The sequence below is a fragment of the Heterodontus francisci genome, chromosome 4 (genome assembly GCF_036365525.1).
Source record: "Heterodontus francisci isolate sHetFra1 chromosome 4, sHetFra1.hap1, whole genome shotgun sequence".
In the NCBI taxonomy this organism is placed as follows: domain Eukaryota; kingdom Metazoa; phylum Chordata; class Chondrichthyes; order Heterodontiformes; family Heterodontidae; genus Heterodontus; species Heterodontus francisci.
The window spans coordinates 176,740,548-176,764,124 of record NC_090374.1 but is presented as its reverse complement, the minus strand read 5'-3'; the positions used below and the strand labels follow the sequence as shown (position 1 = coordinate 176,764,124).

General features: G+C 43.1%; 1 protein-coding gene across 3 annotated transcripts in view; it reads left to right on the top strand.

The window, feature by feature from the left end:
- Positions 1–23,577, top strand: part of svep1 (sushi, von Willebrand factor type A, EGF and pentraxin domain containing 1) — a 292,595-nt gene that overhangs the window by 156,558 nt on the left and 112,460 nt on the right. For all 3 annotated transcript variants that reach the window (XM_068030634.1, XM_068030635.1, XM_068030633.1), the window contains 5 exons: positions 4,887–5,088; positions 8,654–8,811; positions 10,102–10,303; positions 12,734–12,909; positions 22,243–22,367. In XM_068030634.1, the coding sequence (XP_067886735.1) occupies positions 4,887–5,088; positions 8,654–8,811; positions 10,102–10,303; positions 12,734–12,909; positions 22,243–22,367 (863 nt within the window). The remainder of the gene's footprint in view (positions 1–4,886; positions 5,089–8,653; positions 8,812–10,101; positions 10,304–12,733; positions 12,910–22,242; positions 22,368–23,577) is intronic.

The window sequence follows — 23,577 nt, the reverse complement described above, 5'->3', positions numbered from 1 at the left end:
CAAGAATTACTCCTCTACGTTATTGTGACTAATTTGATTTACCCAATCTATATGCAGATTAAAGTAACCCTAATTACAGATGTTCCTTTATCATATGCATCTCTAATTTCCTGTTTAATGCCATTCCCAACATCACCATTACAGTTTGGGGGTCTATATACAACCCCCATTAACGTTTTTTGACCCTTAGTGTTTCTCAGCTCTACCCATACAGATTCCACATCCTCACTATTGCGCTAATTTCCTCTTTAACCAGCAGTGCAACTCCACCGCTTTTTGTCTGTCCTTCCTAAATACTGAATATCCCTGGATGTTCATTTCCCATCCCTGGTCACCTTGCAGCCATGTCTCCGTAATCCCAACTATATCATACCCGTTTACAACTATTTGCGCGATTAATTCATCCACTTTATTGCAAATGCTCCGCGCATTAAGGCACAAAAGCCATAAGCCTTGTCTTTTTAACATTGCTTGTCCCCTTCCCACTATTTTTCACTGTGGCCCTGTTTGATTCTGGCCCTTGATTTCTCTGCCTATCACTTTTCTTATTCCCCTTACTGTCTTTTGTTCTTGTCTTTGATCCCCCCTCTGACTCCTTGCAAAGGTTCCTATCCCCCTGCCATTTTAGTTTAAATCCTCCCCAACCATTCTAGCAAATACTCCCCCTAGGACATCAGTCCCGGTCCTGCCTAGGTGTAACCTGTCCAGTTTGTACTGGTCCCACCTCCCCCAGAACCGGTCCCAATGCCCCAGGAATCTAAAACCCTCCCCCTCACACATCTCTTCAGCCACGTATTCATCCAATATATCCTGCTATTTCTACTCTGACTAGCACATGACACTGGTAGTAATCCTGAGATCACTACCTTTGAGGTCCTACTTTTCAACTTACATTTTTTTTACAAATGTCATTTGTACCAATGTGTACCACGACCACTGGCTGTTCACCCTCCCCCTTCAGAATGTCATGTAACCATGGGTGGCACAGTGGTGGAGTGGTTAGCACCGCAGCCTCACAGCTCCAGCGACCTGGGTTCGGTTCTGGGTGCTGCCTGTGTGGAGTTTGCAAGTTCTCCTTATGATCGCGTGGGTTTCTGCCGGGTGCTCTGGTTTCCTCCCACAGCCAAAGACTTGCAGGTTGATAGGTAAATTGGCCATTGTAAATTGCCCCTAGTGTAGGTAGGTGGTAGGAGAATGGTGGGGATGTGGTAGGGAATATGGGATTAATGTAGGATTAGTATAAATGGGTGGTTGTTGGTCGGCACTGACTCAGTGGGCTGAAGGGCCTGTTCCAGTGCTGTATCTCTCTCTCTCTCTAATCACTCTGAGACATCCTTGACCCTAGCACCGGGGAGGCAACATATCATCCTGGAGTCTCTTTTGCGGCCACAGAAACGCCTATCTATTACCCTTACAACTGAATCCCCTATAACTATTGCATTCCCACACTTTTTACTTCTCCCCTGTGCAGCAGAGCCAACCGTGGTGCAACGAATTGGGCTGTTGCTGCTTCCCCCTGAGAGGCCATTCCCCACAACAGTATCCAAAGCAGTATATCTGTTTTGTCGGAGAATAGCCACAGGAGATTCCTGAACTGCCTGCCTAGTCCTCTTGCTCTGCCTGGTGGTCACCCATTCCCCTCCTGCCTGTAGGGTCTGGGCCTGCGGTGTGACCACCTCTCTATACGTGCTATCCACGATACTCTCTGCCTCGTGGATGCTCCACAGTGTCCCCAGCTGCTGCTCCAGCTCCGAAACCTGGCCTTCCAGGAGCTGCAGCTGGATATATTTCCTGCACACATGCTGGTCCCGGGCACTGGAAATGCTCCCGGCTTCCGACATGGAGCACGAGGAGCACACCACGGCGTTGAGCTCTCCTGCCATGACTTAACCCTTTAAACTAAATTAAACCTTCTGGAAGGTCTTAATGTCCAATAATATCAGTTACTGACAGTATCAGTTATTGATTCTGAGACAAGTGTCCTGAATCTTAGTAAAGGAAACTGCGAAGGTATGAGGCGTGAGTTGGCCATGACGGATTGGGAAATGTTACTTAAAGGGATGACAATGGCAAACATTTAAAGAGCGCGTGGATGAACTGCAACAATTGTTTATCCCTGTCTGGCGCAAAAGTAAAAGGGGAAAGGTAGCCAAACCATGGCGTACAAGGGAAATTAGAGATAGCATTAGATCCAAGGAAGAGGCAGTTAAATTTGCCAGGAAAAACAACAGATCTGAGGATTGGGAGCAGTTTAGAATTCAGCAAAGGAGGACCAAGGGATTGATTAAGACGGGGAAAATAGAGTACGAAAGCAAGCTTACAGGGAACATAAAAACTGACTGTAAAAGTTTCTATAGGTATGTGAAGAGAAAAAGATTGGTGAAGACAAATGTAGGTCCCTTACAGTCAGAAACAGGGGAATTTATTATGGGGAACAAAGGAATGGCTGACCAACGAAATGCATACTTTGGTTCTGTCTTCACAAAGGAGGACCCAAATATCATACCAGAAATGTTGGGGAACACAGGGCTTAGTGAGAGAAAGGAACTGAAAGAAATCAGTATTAGTAGAGAAATGTTGTTGGGGAAATTGATGGGATTGAAAGCTGATAAATCCCCAGGGTCTGATGGTATGCATCCCAGAGTACTTAAGGAAGTGGCCCTAGAAATAGTGGATGCATTGGTGGTCATATTCCAAGATTCTATAGACTCTGGAACAGTTCCTACAGATTGGAGGGTAGCTAATGTAACCCCACTATTTAAAAAGGAAGGTAGAGAGAAAGCAGGGAATTATAGACCAGTCAGCCTGACGTCGGTAGTGGGGAAAATTCTTGAGTCCATTATCAAAGATTTTATAGCAGAGCACATAGAGAACAGTGATAGAATCGGACAGAGTCAGCATGGATTTACGAAAGGGAAATCATGCTTGACATATCTACTAGAATTCTTCGAGGATGTAACTAGTAGAGTTGATGAGGGGGAGCCAGTGGATGTGGTTTATTTGGACTTTCAGAAGGCTTTCGACAAAGTCCCACATAAGAGATTAGCATGTAAAATTAAAGCGCATGTAAAATTAAAGGGATTGAGGGTAGTGTATTGCGATGGACAGAAAATTGGTTGGCGGACAGGAAACAAACAGTAGGGATAAATGGGTCTTTTTCTGAATGGCAGGCAGTGACTAGTGGGGTACCACAGGGATCGGTGCTAGGACCCCAGCTATTCACAATATACATTAATGATTTAGATGAGGGAACTAAATATAATATCTCCAAATTTGCAGATGACACAAAACTGGGTGGGAGTGTGAGTTGTGAGGAGGATGCAGAGAGGCTTCAGGGTGATTTGGACAAGTTGATTGAGTGGGCTAATGCATGGCAGATGCAGTATAATGTGATAAATGTGAGGTTATCCACTTTGGTAGCAAAAACAGGAAGGCAGATTATTATCTGAACGGCTATAAACTGAGAGATGGGAATATACAGGGAGACCTGTGTGTTTTCGTACACCGGTCGCTGAAGGTAAGCATGTAGGTGCAACAGGTGGTAAAAAAGGCAAATGGTATGTTGGCCTTCATAGCGAGAGGATTCGAGTACAGGAGCAGGGATATCTTGCTGCAATTATACAGGGCCTTGGTGAGGCCACACCTGGAATACTGTGTGCAGTTTTGGTCTCCTTATCTGAGGAAGATGTTCTTGCTATAGAGGGAGTGCAGCGAAGGTTTACCAGACTGATTCCTGGGATGGTGGGACTGACGTTTGAGGAGGGATTGAGTCGGTTAGGATTATATTCGCTGGAGTTCAGAAGAGTGAGGGGGGATCTCATAGAAACCTATAAGATTCTAACAGGACTTGACAGGGTAGATGCAGGAAGGATGTTCCTGATGATGGGGGAGTCCAGAACCAGGGGTCATAGTCTAAGGATATGGGGTAAACCTTTCAGGACTGAGATGAGGAGAAGTTTCTTCACCCAGGAGTGGTGAGCCTGTGGAATTCGTTACCACAGAAAGCAGTTGAGGCCAAATCATTGTATGTTTTCAAGAAGGAGTTAGATATAGCTCTTGGGTCTAAAGGGATCAAAGGGTATGGGGCGAAAGCGGGAACATGCTACTGAGTTGGATGATCAGCCATGATCATAATGAATGGCGGAGCAGGCTCGAAGGGCCAAATGGCCTACTCCTGCTCCTATTTTCTATGTTTCTATGTTACTCTAGGGCCTTCTTCCCTGGTCCTCGTTACTACAGAATACCCTTAAAAAAAACTACTTACTATACTTGAAATAAACTTTAAACTTTTAAACTTTTCTTACCTGAGATACTTTACCCAGCTATTTCGAGATATTCCCTGACAACAGTGACTCACCAACCAATCACCTTGCAGCTCTACTATGACCACACTGTTGACTTTTTTTTTTTCAAAACTCAGGTGCACTGCCGCTGCTCTTTTTAAACTCTGCTGGTCTTACTCAGTCTCGTTCCTTCCCGCTGCCGCTGCTCTTTTAAACTCTGCCGGTCTCCCTCAGTCTCGCTCCTTCCCACTGCCGCTGCTCTTTTAAACTCTGCTGGTCTCCCTCAGTCTCACTCCTTCCCACTGCCGCTGCTCTTTTAAATTCTGCCAGTCTCCCTCAGTCTTGCTCCTTCCCGCTGCCGCTGCTCTTTTAAACTCTGCCTGTCTCCCTCAGTCTTGCTCCTTCCCACTGCCGCTGCTCTTTTTAATTCTGCCGGTCTCCCTCAGTCTTGCTCCTTCCCTCTGCCACTGCCCTTTTAAACTCTGCCAGTCTTAGTCAGTCTCGCTCCTTCATCACTGGAGCTGTCCTCGTTTTATAATTTTTTATGTTGTATTCTCCAGGTAGTTGTTGAACTGATGCTCCTTGCTTATTCTTCCTTCCAAGGAGTTCATTGTGAGCTGGATGTCAACGAATGCCTTTCAGCACCATGTCTCAACAATGGGATGTGTCGCAACCTGATTGGTGGATTTCAGTGTATGTGCCTGCCGGGTTTTTTGGGAGACACATGTGAGGTTAATATTAATGAATGCGCCAGCTTGCCCTGTTTGAATGGAGGGTCGTGCATTGATGACATCAACAACTTCAGGTCAGGAACACTGCGTCACAGATCTGTTCTTGCTCATTTGTGATCAAGACTTTTTTGTTTGTTTGTTTGAGAAAGTAGGAAGAATTTTTTCATGCAAAGGGTAATAAATTTGTAGGATAAGGTAGCAGGGAATCTTATTGAAGTCAACAGAGTAGCTTGTACTAGGTATTTTCCTGAGGAGAAAAGGGATTGAGAAATATATTGAGAGGGACAGTTGGTGCGTTTAAGGTCAATTGGAGAAGGATGGACATGTTGGGTGTCATAACCCCTTTCACTGCCTCAAGATTCTTATGCTTTTAAGGCACAATGTCCTACAAATAAATAGGGTAGCCTACTTTGTGTGTAGTGTACCACAGCAATAAACCCTAAGATCCCTGGACTGTGCTTATTAAAAGGATCTGAGCTTTGGTGTCAGTGAAGGTTCCACAATAGATCGCTATATCTCTGGATTAGGAGGAAAAAGATTGGCCACGAGTACCATCAACCCTCAGGGAAGTGTTAATTCCTCCTACGTGAATAGGGTTGCCAACTCTGGTTGGATGTATTCCTGGAAGTTTCATTCCATATACAAGATGCACTGCAGCAACTCACCAAGGCTCCTTTGACAGCATCTTCCAAACCCACGACCTCTTTCATCTAGAAGGACAAGGGCAGCAAACACGTGGGAGCACCAACACCTGCAAGTTCCCCACCAAGCCACACACCATCTTGACTTGGAACTATATCACCTTTCCTTCACTGTCACTGGATCAAAATCCTGGAACTCCCTCGTTAACAGCACTGAGGGTGTACTGACACCAGATTGACTGCAGTGCTTCAAGAAGGCAGCTCACCACCACCTTCTCAATGCCAATTAGGGATGGGCAACAAATGCTGGTCTTACCAGCGACACCCACATCCCATGAAATGAATAAAAAAAATTAATGACCTCCCGCTTCCTACTGCTCCATAGCCCATGCTCCCGCCTGTTGTCTATCCAACATGTCCATCCTCACGGTGCACTGTCTTCCCACGCCAACTGGAAAGCAAACAGTCTCTTCATGCCTCAATTGAATGATTCTCGACAGTCAAACATACTTTTATTTCCTCAACTCCCATATTTTTATAACTAATAAAGGCGTGCAAAGAAATGAAAAGAAACACAACTTTTTTTTTTGAACACCAGATTGTTCTCTGGGAGTTGATCGCAGCAGTGTCCTGGAGATTAATCTTCATCTCCTCGAGCCTCCAGGGCAATCCTGGAGGGTTGGCAACCCTACTTGAGAGGCGAGATGGCCATTTCGGATGGGTGTGATGCAAAATGGTCGCGCCTAACCCCGGGTGAAATTGACTAGCACTGCGCCAACTAGGAACTGAACGGGGGCCTTTCTCTTCTGGATGATTTTGCACCCAGTGAACTATTGTGGATGGTCAATGCATATTCTCAGAACCTTGCCACCCGACGCATTGAATAAATGGGCCGTGCATTTGTACTCAGTGCATCACACCAAGTGAATAAATAACCTGCTTAATTTGCATTTCAATCACACAATTGAACATTACACAACAGACCATTCAGCCCATTGTGTCTGTGCTGGCTCTTTGAAAGTGATCTTCAATAAGTTCCAGTCCTATTCCTGCTCTTTCCCTCATAGTCCTGCAAATGTTTTCCTTTTCAAGCATTTATCCAATCCCCTTTTGAAAGTTACTGCTGAATCTTCTTCCACCGCCCTTTCAGGCAGCACATTTCAGATCATAACAACTTGCTGTGTAAAAAACACAATTTCTCCCTGTCTCCTGCCTCTGGCTCTTTTGCCAATTATCTTAAATAAGCTGAACCACTTTGTAATGCAATTCATTTTAACAGCATTGTATGTAAATAGTTCAGAGGAGCAGATTAAGAGCCATGTTCTGGCTCACAGCAACTCCCCGCCTCCCATTCTTTGAGTGGAATGTCAAGGGCTGGGAATTAATTTAAGCTGTTTTCAAGCAGGAGTAGGCCACTCGGCCCTTCGAGCCTGCTCCGCCATTCAATAAGTTCATGGTTGAACTGATTACTCCACATTTCCACCCACCCCTGATAAGCTTCCACCCCCTTGTTTATCAAGAACCTACCTACCTCTGACTTAAAAACATTCAAAGATTCTGCTTCCACCGCCTTTTGAGGAAGAGAATTCCAAAGACTTCTGAGAGAAAATATTTCTCCTCATCTCTGTCTTAAATAGGTGGCCCCTTTTTTTAAACCAGTGTTGTGTTATTGAAGTTAGTGTGGAGATTGAAGATCTTGGTCAGGAATCTGCTTGTCTGCTGCTCCCGTGCCATCGCTGTAACTCCACCAGCTGTGCAGCAGAAAGCCTGCTTTGCGCTTAAGGTTGTTTCTGCCAGACTTACATCAGTGAAATGGGAACAGCTCATAAACTCACTTCATAGAAGCAGAGAATTGTTACAGCACAGAAGGAGGCCATTCAGCCCATCGTGTCTGTGCCGGCTGTCCGAAGGAGCACTTTACCTAGTGCCACTCCCCGGCCTTCCCCCGTAGCCCTGCACATTCTTACTTTTCAGATAACAATCCAATTCCCTCTTAAATGTGTCGATTGAACCTGCCTCTGCCACACTCTCAGGCAGTGCATTCCCGATCCTAACCACTCGCTGCATGAAAAGGTTTTTCCTTGTCGCTATTGCTTCTTTTGCCAACTACCTTAAATCTGCGCCCTCTTGTTCTCGAACCCTCCAACAATGGGAACAGTTTTTCCCTTTCTACCCTGTCCAGACCTCTTATGACTTTGAATACCTCTATCAAATCTCCTGTCACTCTTCTCTTCTCTAAGGAAAACAGTCCCAACTTCTCCAATCTGTCCGCATAACTGAAGTTCCTCTTCCCTGGAGCCTTTCTCGTGAACCTTTTTCACACTCTCTCCAATGCCTTCGCATCTTCCTAAAATGTGGTGCCCAGAACGGGACACACTACTCCAGTTGAGGCCAAACCAGTGTTCTATACAAGTTTAACATAACTTCCTTGCTTTTGCACTCTATGCCCCTATTAATAAATCCAAGGATATTATATGCCCTATTAACCACTCTGTCAACCTGTCCTGCCACCTTCAATGATTTATGCACATATACCTCCAGGTCCCTTTGCTCCTGCACCTCCTTTAGAATTGCACTCTTTGTTTTATATTGTCTCTCCGCGTTCTTCTTACAAAAATGAATCACTTCACACTTCTCTGCATTAAACTTCATCTGCCACTTGCCCACCCATTCCACCAACTTGTATATGTCCTTTTGAAGTTCTATACTATCCTCCTCATTCCCTCTTTTCCCTCCCCTGTCAAAGATGATGTGTGATGCAAGGTGATAAAGGTTGATGATACAAGAGGCCTGATTTTAACTCTGTGCAAGTGGATGGGTTTTGATTCAGTTAAAATCTTGCCCAAATACTCTGAAGAAAATGCATAAATTACACTGGCATAAATATAGGTTTAGCTGCACTGATGCTGAATCTATTACAACGCTGTCTTGCTTGCAATCATCTTTTTAGAAACAACAGAAAGTTTACAACTGTCTAATTATTGCTTCTTTTATTTAGATGTCAGTGTCCACCAGGCTTCACTGGATTGGTCTGTGGAACAGATTTGAATGAGTGTGAGTCAAATCCATGCCAGAACCATGGTGTATGTGTGGATGATCTAGCTTCATTTATCTGCAACTGTCCACCAGGCTTCAATGGAACTCGGTGTGAGACAGGTAAAAGTCTCATAATGCTCAATGCCTGCCGCAATATGTTGTAGAATCAAGGCAAAGCTCAATTCAATTACCTACTGTGGATGAGCTGAAAGGTCGTTCACGTTGCTTTTGTGTGGGAGAAAAGTCTCTCCCATCAATGCTCACAAGAAGTGAATGTTGTAGAAAGCTCATTGGGAGTAATTTTGAGGATGGGTGTTGGAGTCAAAAAGGAAATACCAACTCAACCACCCATTAAACACCACCACCCCCCCCCCCCCCCACCCTAATCCCCCCACCCAGGTTTTGGTTTCATTGGTTTCTTGTCTCCCAAATTGTTAACTTCTCCATGCAACTTCTGAAACAGAGATAAATCATCCAATCATCCTGTCAGGTTTGCCACAGGTTCAAAGAGCAATTGTTGGATTTTTTTTGATTTGTTCATGGGATGTGGGCGTCACTGGCCAGGTCAGCATTCATTGCCCATCCCTAATTGCCCTTGAGAAGGTAGTGGTGAGCTGCCTTCTTGAACTGCTGCAGTCCATGTGGGGTAGGTATACCCACAGCTGTTAGGGAGGGAGTTCTAGAATTTTAACCCAGCGACAGTGAAGGAATGGCGATATAGTTCCAAGTCAGGATGGTGTGTGGCTTAGAGGGAACTTACAGGCGGTGGTGTTCCCATGCATCTGCTGCCCTTGTCCTTCTAGTTGGTCGAGGTCGCAGGTTTTGAAGGTGCTGTCTGAGAAGCCTTGGTGAGTTGCTGCAGTGCATCTTGTAGATGGTACACACTGCTGCCACTGTGTGTCGGTGGTGGAGGGAGTGAATGTTTGTAGATGGGGTGCTGATCAAGCAGGCTGCTTGATCCTGGATTGTGTTGAGCTTCTTGAGTGTTGTTGGAGCTGCACTCATCCAGGCAAGTGAAGAGTATTCCATCACACTCCTGACTTGTGCCTTGTAGATGGTGGACAGGCTTTGGGGAGTCAGGAAGTGAGTTACTCGCTGCAGAATTCCCAGCTTCTGACTTGCTCTTGTAGCCACAGTATTTATGTGGATGGTCCAGTTCAGTTTCTGGTCAATGGTGACTCCCAGAATGTTTATAGTGGATGGTTGGATGATGGTGATGGCGTTGAATGTCAAGGGGCGATGACACTAAAGTTCTCATCTTAGAACCTCTTAATTTTATGTATATAAAAAATCAAATTGGATTGATTTGATGTGGTTTTAAACTTGAAATATTGACCAGATAGCAGTCTTGTTTTCTCATTGCACATTGCCATATAGTATTGCCTGTTTCAGATACTATCTTCCTTTTAGAGTTATCCTCCAAATTTAACCTGGATTTTGATGTTTCGGGAATCTATGGCTACGTTTTATTGGATAATGTGTTACCAACGCTCAATGCTCTTACCTGTGCTTTCTGGATGAAATCTTCTGATACCACAAACTACGGGACTCCGGTTTCCTATGCCCTGGACAATGGCTGTGACAATGCATTCCTCCTAACGGATTACAATGGGTAAATTCTACTACATCAACAAGAATCGTTGCAATTCTCTGTATATTTTAGAAAGCAGATACTAAGCCTTGGTGTAAGCCGAGCCTTCGCCCAACATTCTTGTGTTCCCAGTAACAAGTCTGTATCCACAAACAAACTGAGTCTCCTTTGAACTGAAGCCTGTTCCCTTATACAAAGTGTAGATAGTGAGCAATGGATAAGCAATTATTCTTATTTTATATTCGTCAATGGAGATCACGTGACATACCCACCAACTGCTCCTTACTCCTTTCAAAAAGTGGAAAGCACCACTCTGTCAGACCATTGCATACAGGCTAAACCTGTGCATTTATTCACAGGTAGCTAAATATGCGGAAACAGTAAGTTACTGCAAGTACAGTGCCTGAAACGGTAAAGATGAAATGCAGTGCACACAGAATTAATTTTTTTACAATGTATTCTTTAACAGCTTAATAAATGACAGATATTCCCAATCCACAGAATCTTAACTTTTCAAAAAACACATTTATTTTGCCTCCATAAAATCATATAAAATTTAACGCAAAATCTCACATTTTGTCGTGGTATTATTTTAAATTAGTGGTCACAATGTTCATAGAAGTCCACCTAAGTGATTAGTTTATCATGTAGCTGCAGAGATATTTTAAAGCTGCTGTACACTATTAACATATTGCATGTTTTAAAACTGGAAGTGTACTCAGTGCTAGTAATGCTATTGAATAATTTCTTGGATTAAGTAATCATCTCATTTCAAAATGTGGGCACTTTATTGGTGACCAAATTGTTTTAGTATTTGGGATCTGGAAATCAGAAAATTAGAATATCAGGAATAAGAATACTTTCTACAAATTGGAATGATTACAGATCATGTTCCCATATCACCAACTCAATGTTTAGGAAACAGTGGCGATGTCAATGCTGACGTATATTACAAAAACATGAAACATGAGCAAGATAGAGAAGAAGAAACTGATGCCATTAAACAATGGAAATAGCCTATGAATTGTCATTTTAAAATGTTTCACTGTAGCTGTTAAGGTATTATAAAGACTGAAGCTATTGAAGAATCAGTGGGGAACAAGCAGGAAACATGTCCATATATGGGAATTGGAGGTTAGTGTGCCACTAATTGGCTGAAAGTAGATGACGTAATTGCTGCAATTGTACAGAGCCTTGGTGAGACCGCACCTGGAGTATTGTGTACAGCTTTGGTCTCCTTACCTAAGGAAGGATATATTGCCATAGAGGGAGTGCAATGAAGGTTCACCAGACTGATCCCTGGGATGGCGTGATTGTCCTATGAGGAGAGATTGAGGAGACTGGGCTCATATTCTGTAGAGTTTAGAAGAATGAGACGTGATTTAATTGAAGCTTACAGATTTCTTACAGGGCTCGATAGGGTTGATGCAGGAAGAATGTTTCCCCTGGCTGGGGGTGTCTAGAACCAGGGGACACAGAATAAGAGGTAGGCCATTTAGGACTGAGATGAGGAGGAATTTCTTCACTCAGAGGGTGGTGAATCTTTGGAATTCTCTGACCCGGAAGACTCTGGAGGCTCAGTCACTGAGTATATTCAAGACAGAGATCAATAGATTTCTAGATATTAAAGATATGAAGGGATATGGGGATAGTGATGGAAAATGGCATTGAGGTAGAAGATTAGCCATGGTCCAGTTGAATGGCAGAGCAGGCTCGAGGGGCCGAATGGCCTATTTCCACTCCTATTTCCTATAATGGAGCAGACAACTTGAGCACTTGGTCACCAGGTCACCAAAGGATTGCATTAATATCCATCTTTTGTATTTACTGCCTTGTTAATGTGTGTAACTAGTTGTACATAATCATTAATAATGCTGATTGCTACCATATTATAGAATCATAGAACCTTACAGCACAGAAGGAGGCCATTTGAACCACTGTGATGGTTCTTTTGAAGGAACTACCCCTTTAGTCCCACTTTGCCCCTGCTCTTTCTCCATAGACCTGCAATTTTCTCTGCTTCACGTATTTATACAATTCCCCTTTGAAAGTTGTTGTTGGATCTGCTTCCAGATCATAATGCATTGCATAAAATAATTCCTCTTCCTCTCCCTTCTGGCTCTTTTATCAATTATGTAAAATCTGTGCCCTCTGGGTTACCGATCCTTCTGCCAGCGGAAACAGATTCTATTTATTTACCCTATCAAAATCCTTCATGGTTTTAAACACCGCTATTACATTTCCCCTTAATCTTCACTGCTTGAAGGAAAACAACCCCAGCTTACTGCACTGGTTGTCTTGTCAAATTGATTTGCAGAATCCATTCAATTAATTTCTTTAAAGCATTGTAATTGTGCTGATAGTCTACATATCTCAATGCTGTTTAGTACAGGAGCAGTGGTTTTGCCTTATTTTGCAGACCTGATGATTCTTTCCCATTCTCCCAATCAGTTGGGTATTATACATCAATGGCAAGGAGAAAGTTACCGATTGTCCTTCAGTAAATGATGGAAGGTGGCACCACATCGCCGTCTCATGGAATAGCACTGATGGAGCATGGAGAGTTTATATAGATGGGAAAGTGTCCGATGGAGGCAAGGGTCTTTCTACTGGAGCAAGTATCCCAGGTAATACATTTACAGAGCTCCCATGCAGACATTTGATTAAAAATTGGCTGCAAGACATTGGGTGACAATTTTAAATTGCAAATTTGGTCATATGTAATTTACGATGCTCATGGGCTGAACTTTAATATTATTTGATCAGCCTGTGAGATTGTCTATTGAAATAGTTAATTTGAAAAATAAAAATCAGGGAGGCCAACATTCTGCCAATGTGTCTGAAGATTTTCATTTGATTGATACTAAATCCTGTATCTTAGCAAAAGCCTGAATTTCAGATTTATATCTGGGACTGAATTTTCAGGGTCCATCAAGTTCAGGAAAGGAGGCAACAGGGCCTGAAAATTACCAGGCTAGCTGACCCCATTCCTGACATTGGCCATTTTAGCCAACGTGGGTTTACGGCCCAACAAGGCTGCCCACCCTCAAGAGGTTGGCAGGCAATTAGGCTCATTTGATTCCTGTTAACCAAGGATTCAGGAGGCCAACAGGGATTTTCCAATCCGCCTCAGTTTCCCAACGTGATGGGGGGCAGTTTAACTGCCTGGAGGCAGGCAGGCCAGGGTGCCAATGCTCCAGGCAGACCTAGTGGCCCTCCCTGCCTGCCTGGTTGGGGGTACAGTCAAAGGTTGCCCTGTAGAGGGGCTCCCCCCCCCCACCCCCAACACCACACATATAGTGGTGGCTTGGCTGTTTTTTGTGTTTTCTAATTAAAGGTTTACAAAAGTGGCTGAGAAGGCAGCTTTTTATTGATGCACCCTCTCAGTTACTTACCATTTACTGTAGCCGGGTGCCTCTCTGAATCCGGAAGGCTTCTGATTTACCCTGCAGTTTCGAGAACCCACCCACTGCCCTGAATTGGACAGGGAATCTGTCTCCATGCCAATTATGGGGGTGCTCCAATCAAAATTCCAATAAGTCACTGTTTCTCTCCCAGTGGTGGGTTCAGGACCCTGAAACAGTACCAACTTCCCTGCCCCCCCCCCACCCCACCCCACACCACCAAGGCAAAAATTCAGCGCCTGGTGTCTATCAATAAGGCTAGAAAGAAACAAAAGGATTGTAATAAATTTCTGAACTCTTTTGATGTTATCTAAAACTTTTCATTGTGTCATAACTTGGTAAAATTATTGTAATTATTAATGTTTTATCACTGGAATCAATATTATGTTTTGAAATTTCTCCCCAAACCTTTATCTTGAATTCACAGTGAAAAGTTGGTCTGTAGTTAAGTGATTGCCCTATTAAAAGAAACCTGTCCTCTCATAGATGCTGTGTCTGAGGTAGTGGATTCAGGGTTAATGATTGTCCTTTTATGGTGATATCAGTCACCAGAAGTCATATGTTGCCCGTCACATTCTCTTGTCTTCTCCAAAGGGTAGTATTAAAAGATCAATGCATATAGGCTGAAGCTAATAGGTTTATTTACGGATAATATATATGCATAAGCAGTAATATAGAGTGAAATGCTAAAAGTACATTTAAAATAATAAACATAAAGTACTCTTTACCAGAATTTATTTCTTACAATTTGCTGCAGCAGCTTAAAGGGGTCAGCAGCCTTGATGATGAATAACGAATTTCCTGGTATCAAAGAAGTGGTAATATTTGACAGTGTAAAAACTGCCTCTTCACAATTGATTTATGTCCTTGCCTGATGTATTGACTTTCTTTTGTAGCTGTCAACTATCACTCAGCTATTGCTGATATCCTTTAGCAATGTGGAACATCTGTTGATTTCTGCTGTTTCTGGCTTCCAGCAATGCTGGAAAATATTGACCCATGGTGGGGTGAGAATTTTAACATGGGTGAGAGGATGTGATTGGGCAAAAAATGGAAGCTTGTCAGGAAGCCAAGCCCAACTCGCCAACTTTTGGGTTTTTTACTCAAGTGGTACCGGGGGCAGGCAGCCAACCTGCTCCCAGGACATGGGTTGGCATGGTTTTCCACAAGGATCAGTGCTGGGACCACTGCTGTTTACAATTTACATTAACGATTTGGACTTTGGAATCAAATACACAATTTCTATATTTACTGATGACACCAAATTGTCAGGGGGATAGTCAATACTGGGAAGGTGTGCAACAAATTACAGGAGGACATTAATAAACTTGCAGAATGGTCAAGTAATTGGCAAATGAAGTTCAACGCAGATAAATGTGAGGTAGTACATTTTGGTAGGAAGAACAGGGAGGTCACCTATTACTTGGAAGGTGCGAGTCTAGGTGGAGAAACAAAGAGATCTCGGAGTATAAATACACCTAAAAGTTGTGCCACAGGTTGGCAAGGCCATAAAAAAAAGCAAGCCAAGTACTAGGGTTTATTTCTAGAGTGATAGAATTGAAAATTAGGGAGGTTATGTATCGAACCTTGGCTAGACCACACTTAAAGCACTGCATGCGGTTCTGGTCACCACATTATAAAAAGGATATAGAGGCTGCAGAGAAGATTTACAAGGATAATACCAGAAATGCAACAGTATATATATATCAGGAAAGGATGAACAGGCTTTTCTCTTGATAAAAGAAGCGCCAAACTAGAGGCCATCAATGTAAGATAGTCACCAAGAAATCCAATAGGAAGTTCAGGAGGAACGTCTTTACCCAGAGAGTGGTGAGAATGTGGAACTCACGACCACAGTGGGTGGTTGAAGTGAATAGTATAGCTGCATTTAAGGGACAGCTAGACAAGCATATGACAGAGAAAGGAATAGAGGATTATGCTGGTAGATTTAGATGAGAGAAGACAGGAGGAGGCTCGAGTGGAGTATAAAAGACGGCTTGGGCCGAATGGCCTGTTTCTGTGTTCTATATTCGATGTAATCCTATGTCAATATGTTAATGAGGCTGGAAGTCAATGACGTGCAAAACTCCACTGCCCCCCTCCCCCTCCAGCCCGTCAGAATGTTAGAACTCCCCCATGGGATGGTTGCTATTGACAACGTGCACCAGCCCTCCAGAGAAATGATGCCTTTCTCCTCTCCAGGGACTGCCAGTAAAGGAAATGATTTGAATGTATAATTGCTGCACAAACAGATACTGCCAAGTGTTAACACAAACTGTAAAATATTTAAGCTAAGTTCTATCCAGCTGCTTTCACTACAAGCTGACAGAAGCGCACAAACCACACGTTTGTATGAATATTGCATTACATATTTATACAGACAGATATGTCAGATATTTGACTTTCTCATGTAAAATGAACTTTCAAGTGTTAGTCCTGTTTTAGTGACTTTAATTGGCCCAAAATTCTAATTTTAAATTGCATTTTGGAATTCATAAAGAAAGAAATTCATGCAGCATCCCAATTTGTTTCAACAACCAATGAGGCACTTTATTAAGGTGTAGGCGCTGCTGTAATGTAGGAAACAGGACAACTAATTTGTGCACAGCAACATCCCACAAACAGCAATGTGATAATGGCCAGATAATCTGTTTTTAGTGATGTTGCTTGAGGGATAAATATTGGCCAGGAGACGAGAAGAACTCCCCTGCTGGATAATGGGCATTAGCTGCAGTTGGGAGACAGAGTTCTCTGAAATTCCACTGGATTTCTCTCGATCTCCTGCTGGAAGTCCAGGACTCCACTTCTTCCCCGAGGGTTCTATCACTCTCCTATAGAATTGCAGAGCACCTGCATCTAACTTTATTGATTTATTTAACGAACTCTTATACAGTTAGCTTCTCTTAAATGCAAAGTTGCATGATTAAATTTTTCAGATCATTTAAATACTTTTAATGCTAAATTCATACTTGTTACTTATGATGCTTAATTGAAACAATTGGATAATTCAAATTCTTTGGTGCCCTTTGAATTATGAAACGTGAACAACTTTTGTTCTGTATTCTCAACTGCTAATTATTAAATACATGTAACCACCAGGGGGCAGTAAATCACTTGTTACTGGATGGCTGTGCAATTTGCAACAGTGGAATATAGGAAGAGGAGTAGGCCATTCAGTCCCTCGAGCCTGTTCCGCCATTCAATGAGATCATGGCTGATCTGCGACCTACCTCCATATACCTGGCTTTGCCTCTTATCGCTTAATACCTATGGTTTGCAAACATCTATCAATCTCAGATTTAAAATTAACAATTGATCCAGCATCAATGCCATTTGTGGAAGCGAGTTCCAAACTTCTACCACCCTTTGTGTGTAGAGGTGTTTCCTAATTTCACTCCTGAAAGGTCTGGCTCTAATTTTTAGATTATGCTCCCTGTCCGAGACTCCCCAACCAGCAGAAATAATTTCTCCCAATCTACCCTATCTGTTCCCCTTAGTATCTTGAAAACTTCAATTATATCATCCTTGAACCTTCTAAATTCCAGGGAATACAATGCTAGCTTGTAATATAATGCTTGGAGTCCAGGTATCATTCTGGTAAATCTGCACTGCACTCCTTCCAAGACAATAAAGGTGTGGTGCCCAGAACTGCTCACAGTACTCTAGATGTGGTCTTTTTTTTGTTCATTTATGGGATATGGGCGTCATTTATTGTGCACCCTTAATTGCCCTTGAGAAGGTGGTGGTGAGCGCGTTTTTGAACCACTGCAATCCTTGAGGTGTAGGTATACCAACAGTGCTGTTCGGAAGGGAGTTCCAGGATTTTGACCCAGCAACAGTAAAGGAACGGCGATATCTTTCCAAGTCAGGATGGTGTGTGGTTTGGAGGGGAACTTGCAGGTGGTGGTGTTCCCATGCATCTGCTGCCCTTGTCCTTCGAGGTGGTAGAGGTCGGGGATTTGGAAGGTGCTGTTGACCTGGGCTTTGTATAGTTGTGGCATGACTTCTATCCCCTTGTATTCTAGTCGTGTAGATATAAAGGCCAGCATTCCAATAGCCTTTTCTTGGATTACAACAACAACTAGCATTTATATGACACATTTAATGTAATAAAACATCCCAAGGCACTTCACGGGAGCATAATCAAATAAAATTTTACACCGAGCCACAGTAGGAGATATCAGGATATGTGTCCAATAACTTGGTCAAAGAGATAGGTCTTTAGGAGTGTTTTAAAGGAGGAGAGTGAGAGGTAGAAAAGCAGAGAGATTTAGGGGGGGGAATTCCAGAGCTTAGGGCTGAGGCAGCTGAAGGCACGGCCACCAGTGGAGAAGTGAAGGTAATCAGGGATCTGCTGGTGGCCCGAATTGGTTGATCATTGGGATCTGGGGTGGAGGGGGGGTTGTCAAGTTGGAGGGGGTCATGAAGATTGGGAGGTGCATGGCCATGGAAGGATTTGAAAACAGGATGAGAATTTTAAAATGGAGGCATTGCCAAATTGACACCATTATAATCTAAGTTTGTGCATCATTTCAGTGAAGAGGTTTACTGTGCATTCCATTAAATATTGTAATATTACCTGTTCCTTTAGTATGTGAACTATTGTAGGATTCACAGGACTGCAAGTAATATCCAAAGAAAACATGGGTTTTTATTATAACTTAACTAGAACATATATATATATAAACAGTTATTACAGGAGCCGCGCCCACACATCTCACTCCGTCACGTTACACTCACAACTTCCTGGTCATGTGTGCCATGTCATCACTTCCTCCAATGACCTTCATTTGCAGCTTCTGAAGGTGGTCCTCTTAAGGTCATCCCACAACATCCTCTTATTTTCCAAAGATAAAAATGTATCTACAATATACAATAATATTGCAATTCAGATTAGATATACATGATTAAAACAAAACATTATTTACAAGTATGCAAATGTAACACTCTCTAAGATGTAGAGCAGGTTTGCTTATTCATCCCGATCTTGTTATCATAAACCTGTTCCCAGAGATGAGCTCGGCTTGATGACTGCTCTGAGAGTCGGGTGACTCGGAACTCTGGTTAGCATGTGCTTCCTCTGTGTTTGTAGTCTCTGTACATTCATCTTCAGACTTTGTCTTTGAACATGTCCGCAGTGCCACAGGGTTGTCACATGTAGTGTTGTCGTACAGCTCTCTGAGTTGACTTTGGTTCCGTCTGAGAATCATTGGGTGTCTGGACCTTGTATGATCTGGGCTTGTCACATATCCTCGCAACTTCTGCAGGATACCAAGTTCCCAACGCATGATTGAGGATTCTGACCTTCTGTCCTACTCACAATCCAGCTAATTCTGGTTCTGCTTGCCTGTCATATGATGCCTTCATCTTCACTTGTTTGGAAAGCTTAGAAAAATGACAACTGGTAACATCACCAATCACTGGCAATTCCTCTAGCTTCCTGGTACTTGCGGCAATAAACTGAAGCCTGAGGAGAGATTCACGGTCATATTGCCTCTTCGTGTCAAGACTCCCGGCCTTTCTGCCTTCGTTTTTATGGACTGACCTGATACACTGAACCTGGATATTATTTTCCATCTTCGGTGCATTATTGACTTCATGTATCATAACAATCCATAGAGCTTAGCATACTGGAAGTCCTGTGACAGCTGGTCCATTTGTGTCTACAATATAAAACATTTGTGCTAACCATTTGGAACTCCCATAGTGGCAATGTAAGGTTATCATTCCAATGCACTTGATTGGAGAACCCTTGTAGGCAGTCAGCCTAGCCATGATGGGCCGTACTGTAGATTCCCATTTCTTTAAGTACATGTCCTTCAGTATACGGATCAGCAGAATATTTGCACTTGCTCTGGTGTAGATTTTCACTCTGAACTTATGCTTGCCACTTTTCTGCAGACATATAATCCTGATCGTGGCACATACCTCAGATTGCGTGATAGCATTGACATGCTGATCCAGATCGACTATCTGGAATGCTTGCTCGCTGTTCACACAAGTGCATTCTTCATCCGTGTCCTCCTGGCAATCTATCTTGTTGATGACCTGACTTACCTGCTTGAGCTTTTGTTGTGTTTGTCATCCTGTCTTGCAGACTTTCTCTCTGCATGTGATCTGCCACCAGTCCTAAGTGCAGTATGTGAGCTTGGCCATCTGCACTGCCTTGCCAAATATTCTCACAAGCCACAAGCTTTGCAGTGGTCCTGGTACGCCAGACAACTGCGAATTGGGTGAGTCAGGCCACATTTGCCGCAAGGCTTAGCAGACTTCTGACCCTTGGTTACCATATCAATTGTCATTGATGCCCTCAATGCTTGTAACTGTTGGCACCTAGCCATGATGGCTTCAAATTTCCTTCCATCATTGAGTAGTGCATCTATGGTTGCCCTTTCTTCCTTCTAGCAGGTTTTTTTGAATGAGCTGTATTGGGGTAGACGCGGTTACTAGCTCTATAACCTGTTCCGACAATTCAATACCTGCGACGTCGCATTCTTGAGCTTTGTCTTGTCACCTTGCAACAAAATTGTCAATGGACTCATCTTGCCTTTGGCAGCAGGTCATAAGCTCAAGCCTATGTACTCAGAATTGACCTTGAGTTGCTCCTCCAGGAATGTCCATAGCTTGCTGGGGTTCTTCTGATCCTCAGCTGACAATCCTGATATGTGATGCACTGCGGGCCCTCGTTGCCCAGTGCAATCTTTATTTTCACAGCTTGTTTCTCTGCTTCGCCCACTTCTTGGTCCAGGAAACACAGTTCCATCTGCTGTCGAAACAGTTTAAATTCAGACAATACACCTGATGCCTTCCAATCTATAACTGGATACCTGAAGTCCATTTTCTGAATGATCCTGCTGTTTCACAAATACAGATATTTTCACAGGTTTTCTTTTTCACAAAAACTCTGCTTTACAAGTTTTCTGTCTCGCAGGTACAGCTTTCTGTTTCCTTTTTAGACAGGTTCATTTTTGCAGGTCTGCCCTTTTGAGAGTGAGAGGACAGCAGCTACTTTCTTTGGTTACACAGCTTGTTTGTTTTTTTTAAAATTAAGAGCAGTTTTTTTTTCTCTGCAGAGGTGCAGCTTGAAGTACCAGCAGCTGCCACAACTAGCTTTTTACTTTGTGCTGGACCTTCAGTGACACAGTTGAGCTCTTCCCATTCTTTTTGGCTGAGGCTCTGCCCACAAAGCAAAAAAAATGGGAGAACTAAAACAGAAATGGCTGTACAATTTATTTTCCAATTTCTTGACCCACTGCCAGATTAGTTGAAAGCTCCGATCTCCTGGCAATTTGCCAGCTGTACTCACAGAGTTTCAACACCTCCCAGGGTCCTGTCTATAGTCTAGCCCACTGCACTGTTGTGGGGTCTTCAGCCACTCCAGGTAGGCAATTTGCTGCTTTTCGTTTGCTCTTGGTATGTTCTTCAGAAAAAAATCAAACATTTCCACGATGTAACATTTGATGGTCTTCAGAAAAAATATATCTTAAATGTTGCCACCATATAATATTACTTTTCCTTTATTATGTGAACTGTTGTAAGATTCACAGGACTGCAAGTAATATCCAAAGAAAATGTGGATTTTTATTAATAGCTACTGCAGGAGCCACACCAACACATGTCTCACTCTGTTGGGGCTACACCCCAACTCTCTGGTCATGTGTGACGTGACATCACTTCCTCCAGTGACCTTCACTTACAGCTTCTTAAGGTGGTCCTCTTAAGGTGGTCCCACAACAAATATATTTGTACCAGGCCAGATGCTAATGTTGTGGTTGCCACCTCAAGTTGTACATATTCCTGGAGGTTTTGTTACATGACTTCCCATCTCCACTGCCCCGCCCCCACACTCCCACCATTGGTCCCTTGACATGTCCCTCCTCAGAGCCAGAAAAGCGAACAGATCTTCCATTATCTGATTGGATGAATCTTGGCTGTCAATGAAACAGCTTTTTTCCCCGTCTCTAATGTTATAAAAGTGTTTAAAGAAAATTAAAATAAATTATGTTTCTTTTTAACCACAATTATTTTTCTCCTGGGTTTGCTTGCACCAGTGCCCTGGAGATTAACTTTTAATTCCTGAAGACTCCAGGACAGTCCTGGAGGGTTGCTAGCCGTAGCTAAGGTGGGTACATGGCAGGACGACATAATTTCCCTTGGAGGGAACAGAAGGTCAGACACAATACTTATTAGCAAATGTGTAAATTAAGACATTTTCATTCATCATTCCAATGTTTTTTTCTGCACAGTATTAGTAGCCATGCTGACTGGTATTGGGTTGCCAACCTTCCAGGATTGCCCTGGAATCTCCAGGAATCACAGAGTAATCCGCTGCAAGCAAAAAATCACAAGAGCATTACAAAAATGGTGCTTTTTAACATGTTATGCAAACAAGTTTGTTTATTTGTTATAAAAATATTGGAGATGGGGGAGAAAAGGCTATTTGACCAAGTGGGGTGGGAGGTCACATGATGAAATCTTCAGGAATATGTCCAACCAGAGTTGGCAACTCTAGGCTGGTGTCCAGGTGTCTGATGTGTTTTCTTTGCATCTCTTAAGGTGGTGGAGTACTGGTGCTTGGACAGGAGCAAGATCAGAGAGGAGAAGGCTTTAACCCTGCAGAATCTTTTGTGGGTTCATTGAGCCAATTAAACATATGGGATCATGTTCTTACACCAGAACAGGTAAACGTGATCTGTTGTACACAGTATTTCTCTCCAAACATATCCTAATTCACTGCCACATCTATTTGAAAGAAAGAAAGACTTGCATTTATATAGCACCATTCAAAACCTCAGCACATCCCAAAGTGCTTCAGAGCCAATGCAATACTTTTGAAATGTAGTCACTGTTGTGATGTAGGAAATGCAGCAGTCAATTTGCGCACAGCAAGCTCCCACAAACAGCAATGTAATAATGACCAGATAATCTGTTTAAGGCATGTTGGTTGAGGGATATGAATTGGGCAGGACACGAGGGAGAACTCCATTTCAGGGGAAACCAGATAAACACAAGAGGGAGATAGGAAAAGAAGGATATGTTGATAGGGTGAGATGAAGAGGGGTGGGAAGAGGCTCATGTGGAGCATAAACACCAGCATGGACCAGTTGGGCTGAATGGCCTGTTTCTGTGTGGTACATGCTATGTAATTCTATATGATAATGTTGGCTGCCAATACAGATAAAGGGTATTACAAGACAATCTGTCTATATATGGCATAGGCCATGTGTTGATATTATCTTTTTGTACCTAGAATATAAACAAAAACCAAAATGGAATCATGCATGGTATACATTTCAAATCCAAACTGAGATATTTTTCTGTATGGTGCCAAATTGTTTGTTCCGGACATGTTTAGGACAAGAGATAGGTATTGGACACTACCAGTGTTGGCAACACAAGCCAAGATTTGTTAATCTGCTGGCATCATTAATCCACAAAAGTGCCATTTGGTTAAGACTGCTGGTTTCACCACAGTAGGCATAGTCTCAGTCCCACATGTTTTACTGGCTGGGTCTGCATGTTAACAGGAGCCTAGCACACCTCCAGCTCCCAGCGCACAGTATAAGATAGCAAGGGTGACAATAAAGATCAGGATCCCAAGACCTTGATATCAAAGTAGATACCATGCAGTCCAAGTAGGGGAAAAGATCTTTCTGGAATGTGTCCACATAATCTCCAGCAAGCAATTCAGAAGGCAAATGATGTGTTAATTTTTGTTACAAAGGGACTGGAGTATAAGAGCAATAGAGTCTTAGTACAATTATTCAGGGCATTGGTGAGGCCACACCTGGAGTACTGTGTGTAGTTTTGGTCTCTTTACCTAAGGAAGGACATACTTGCCCTAGCGGGAATGTTTCAAAGCTTCATTAGACAGGTTCCTGGGATGAGGGG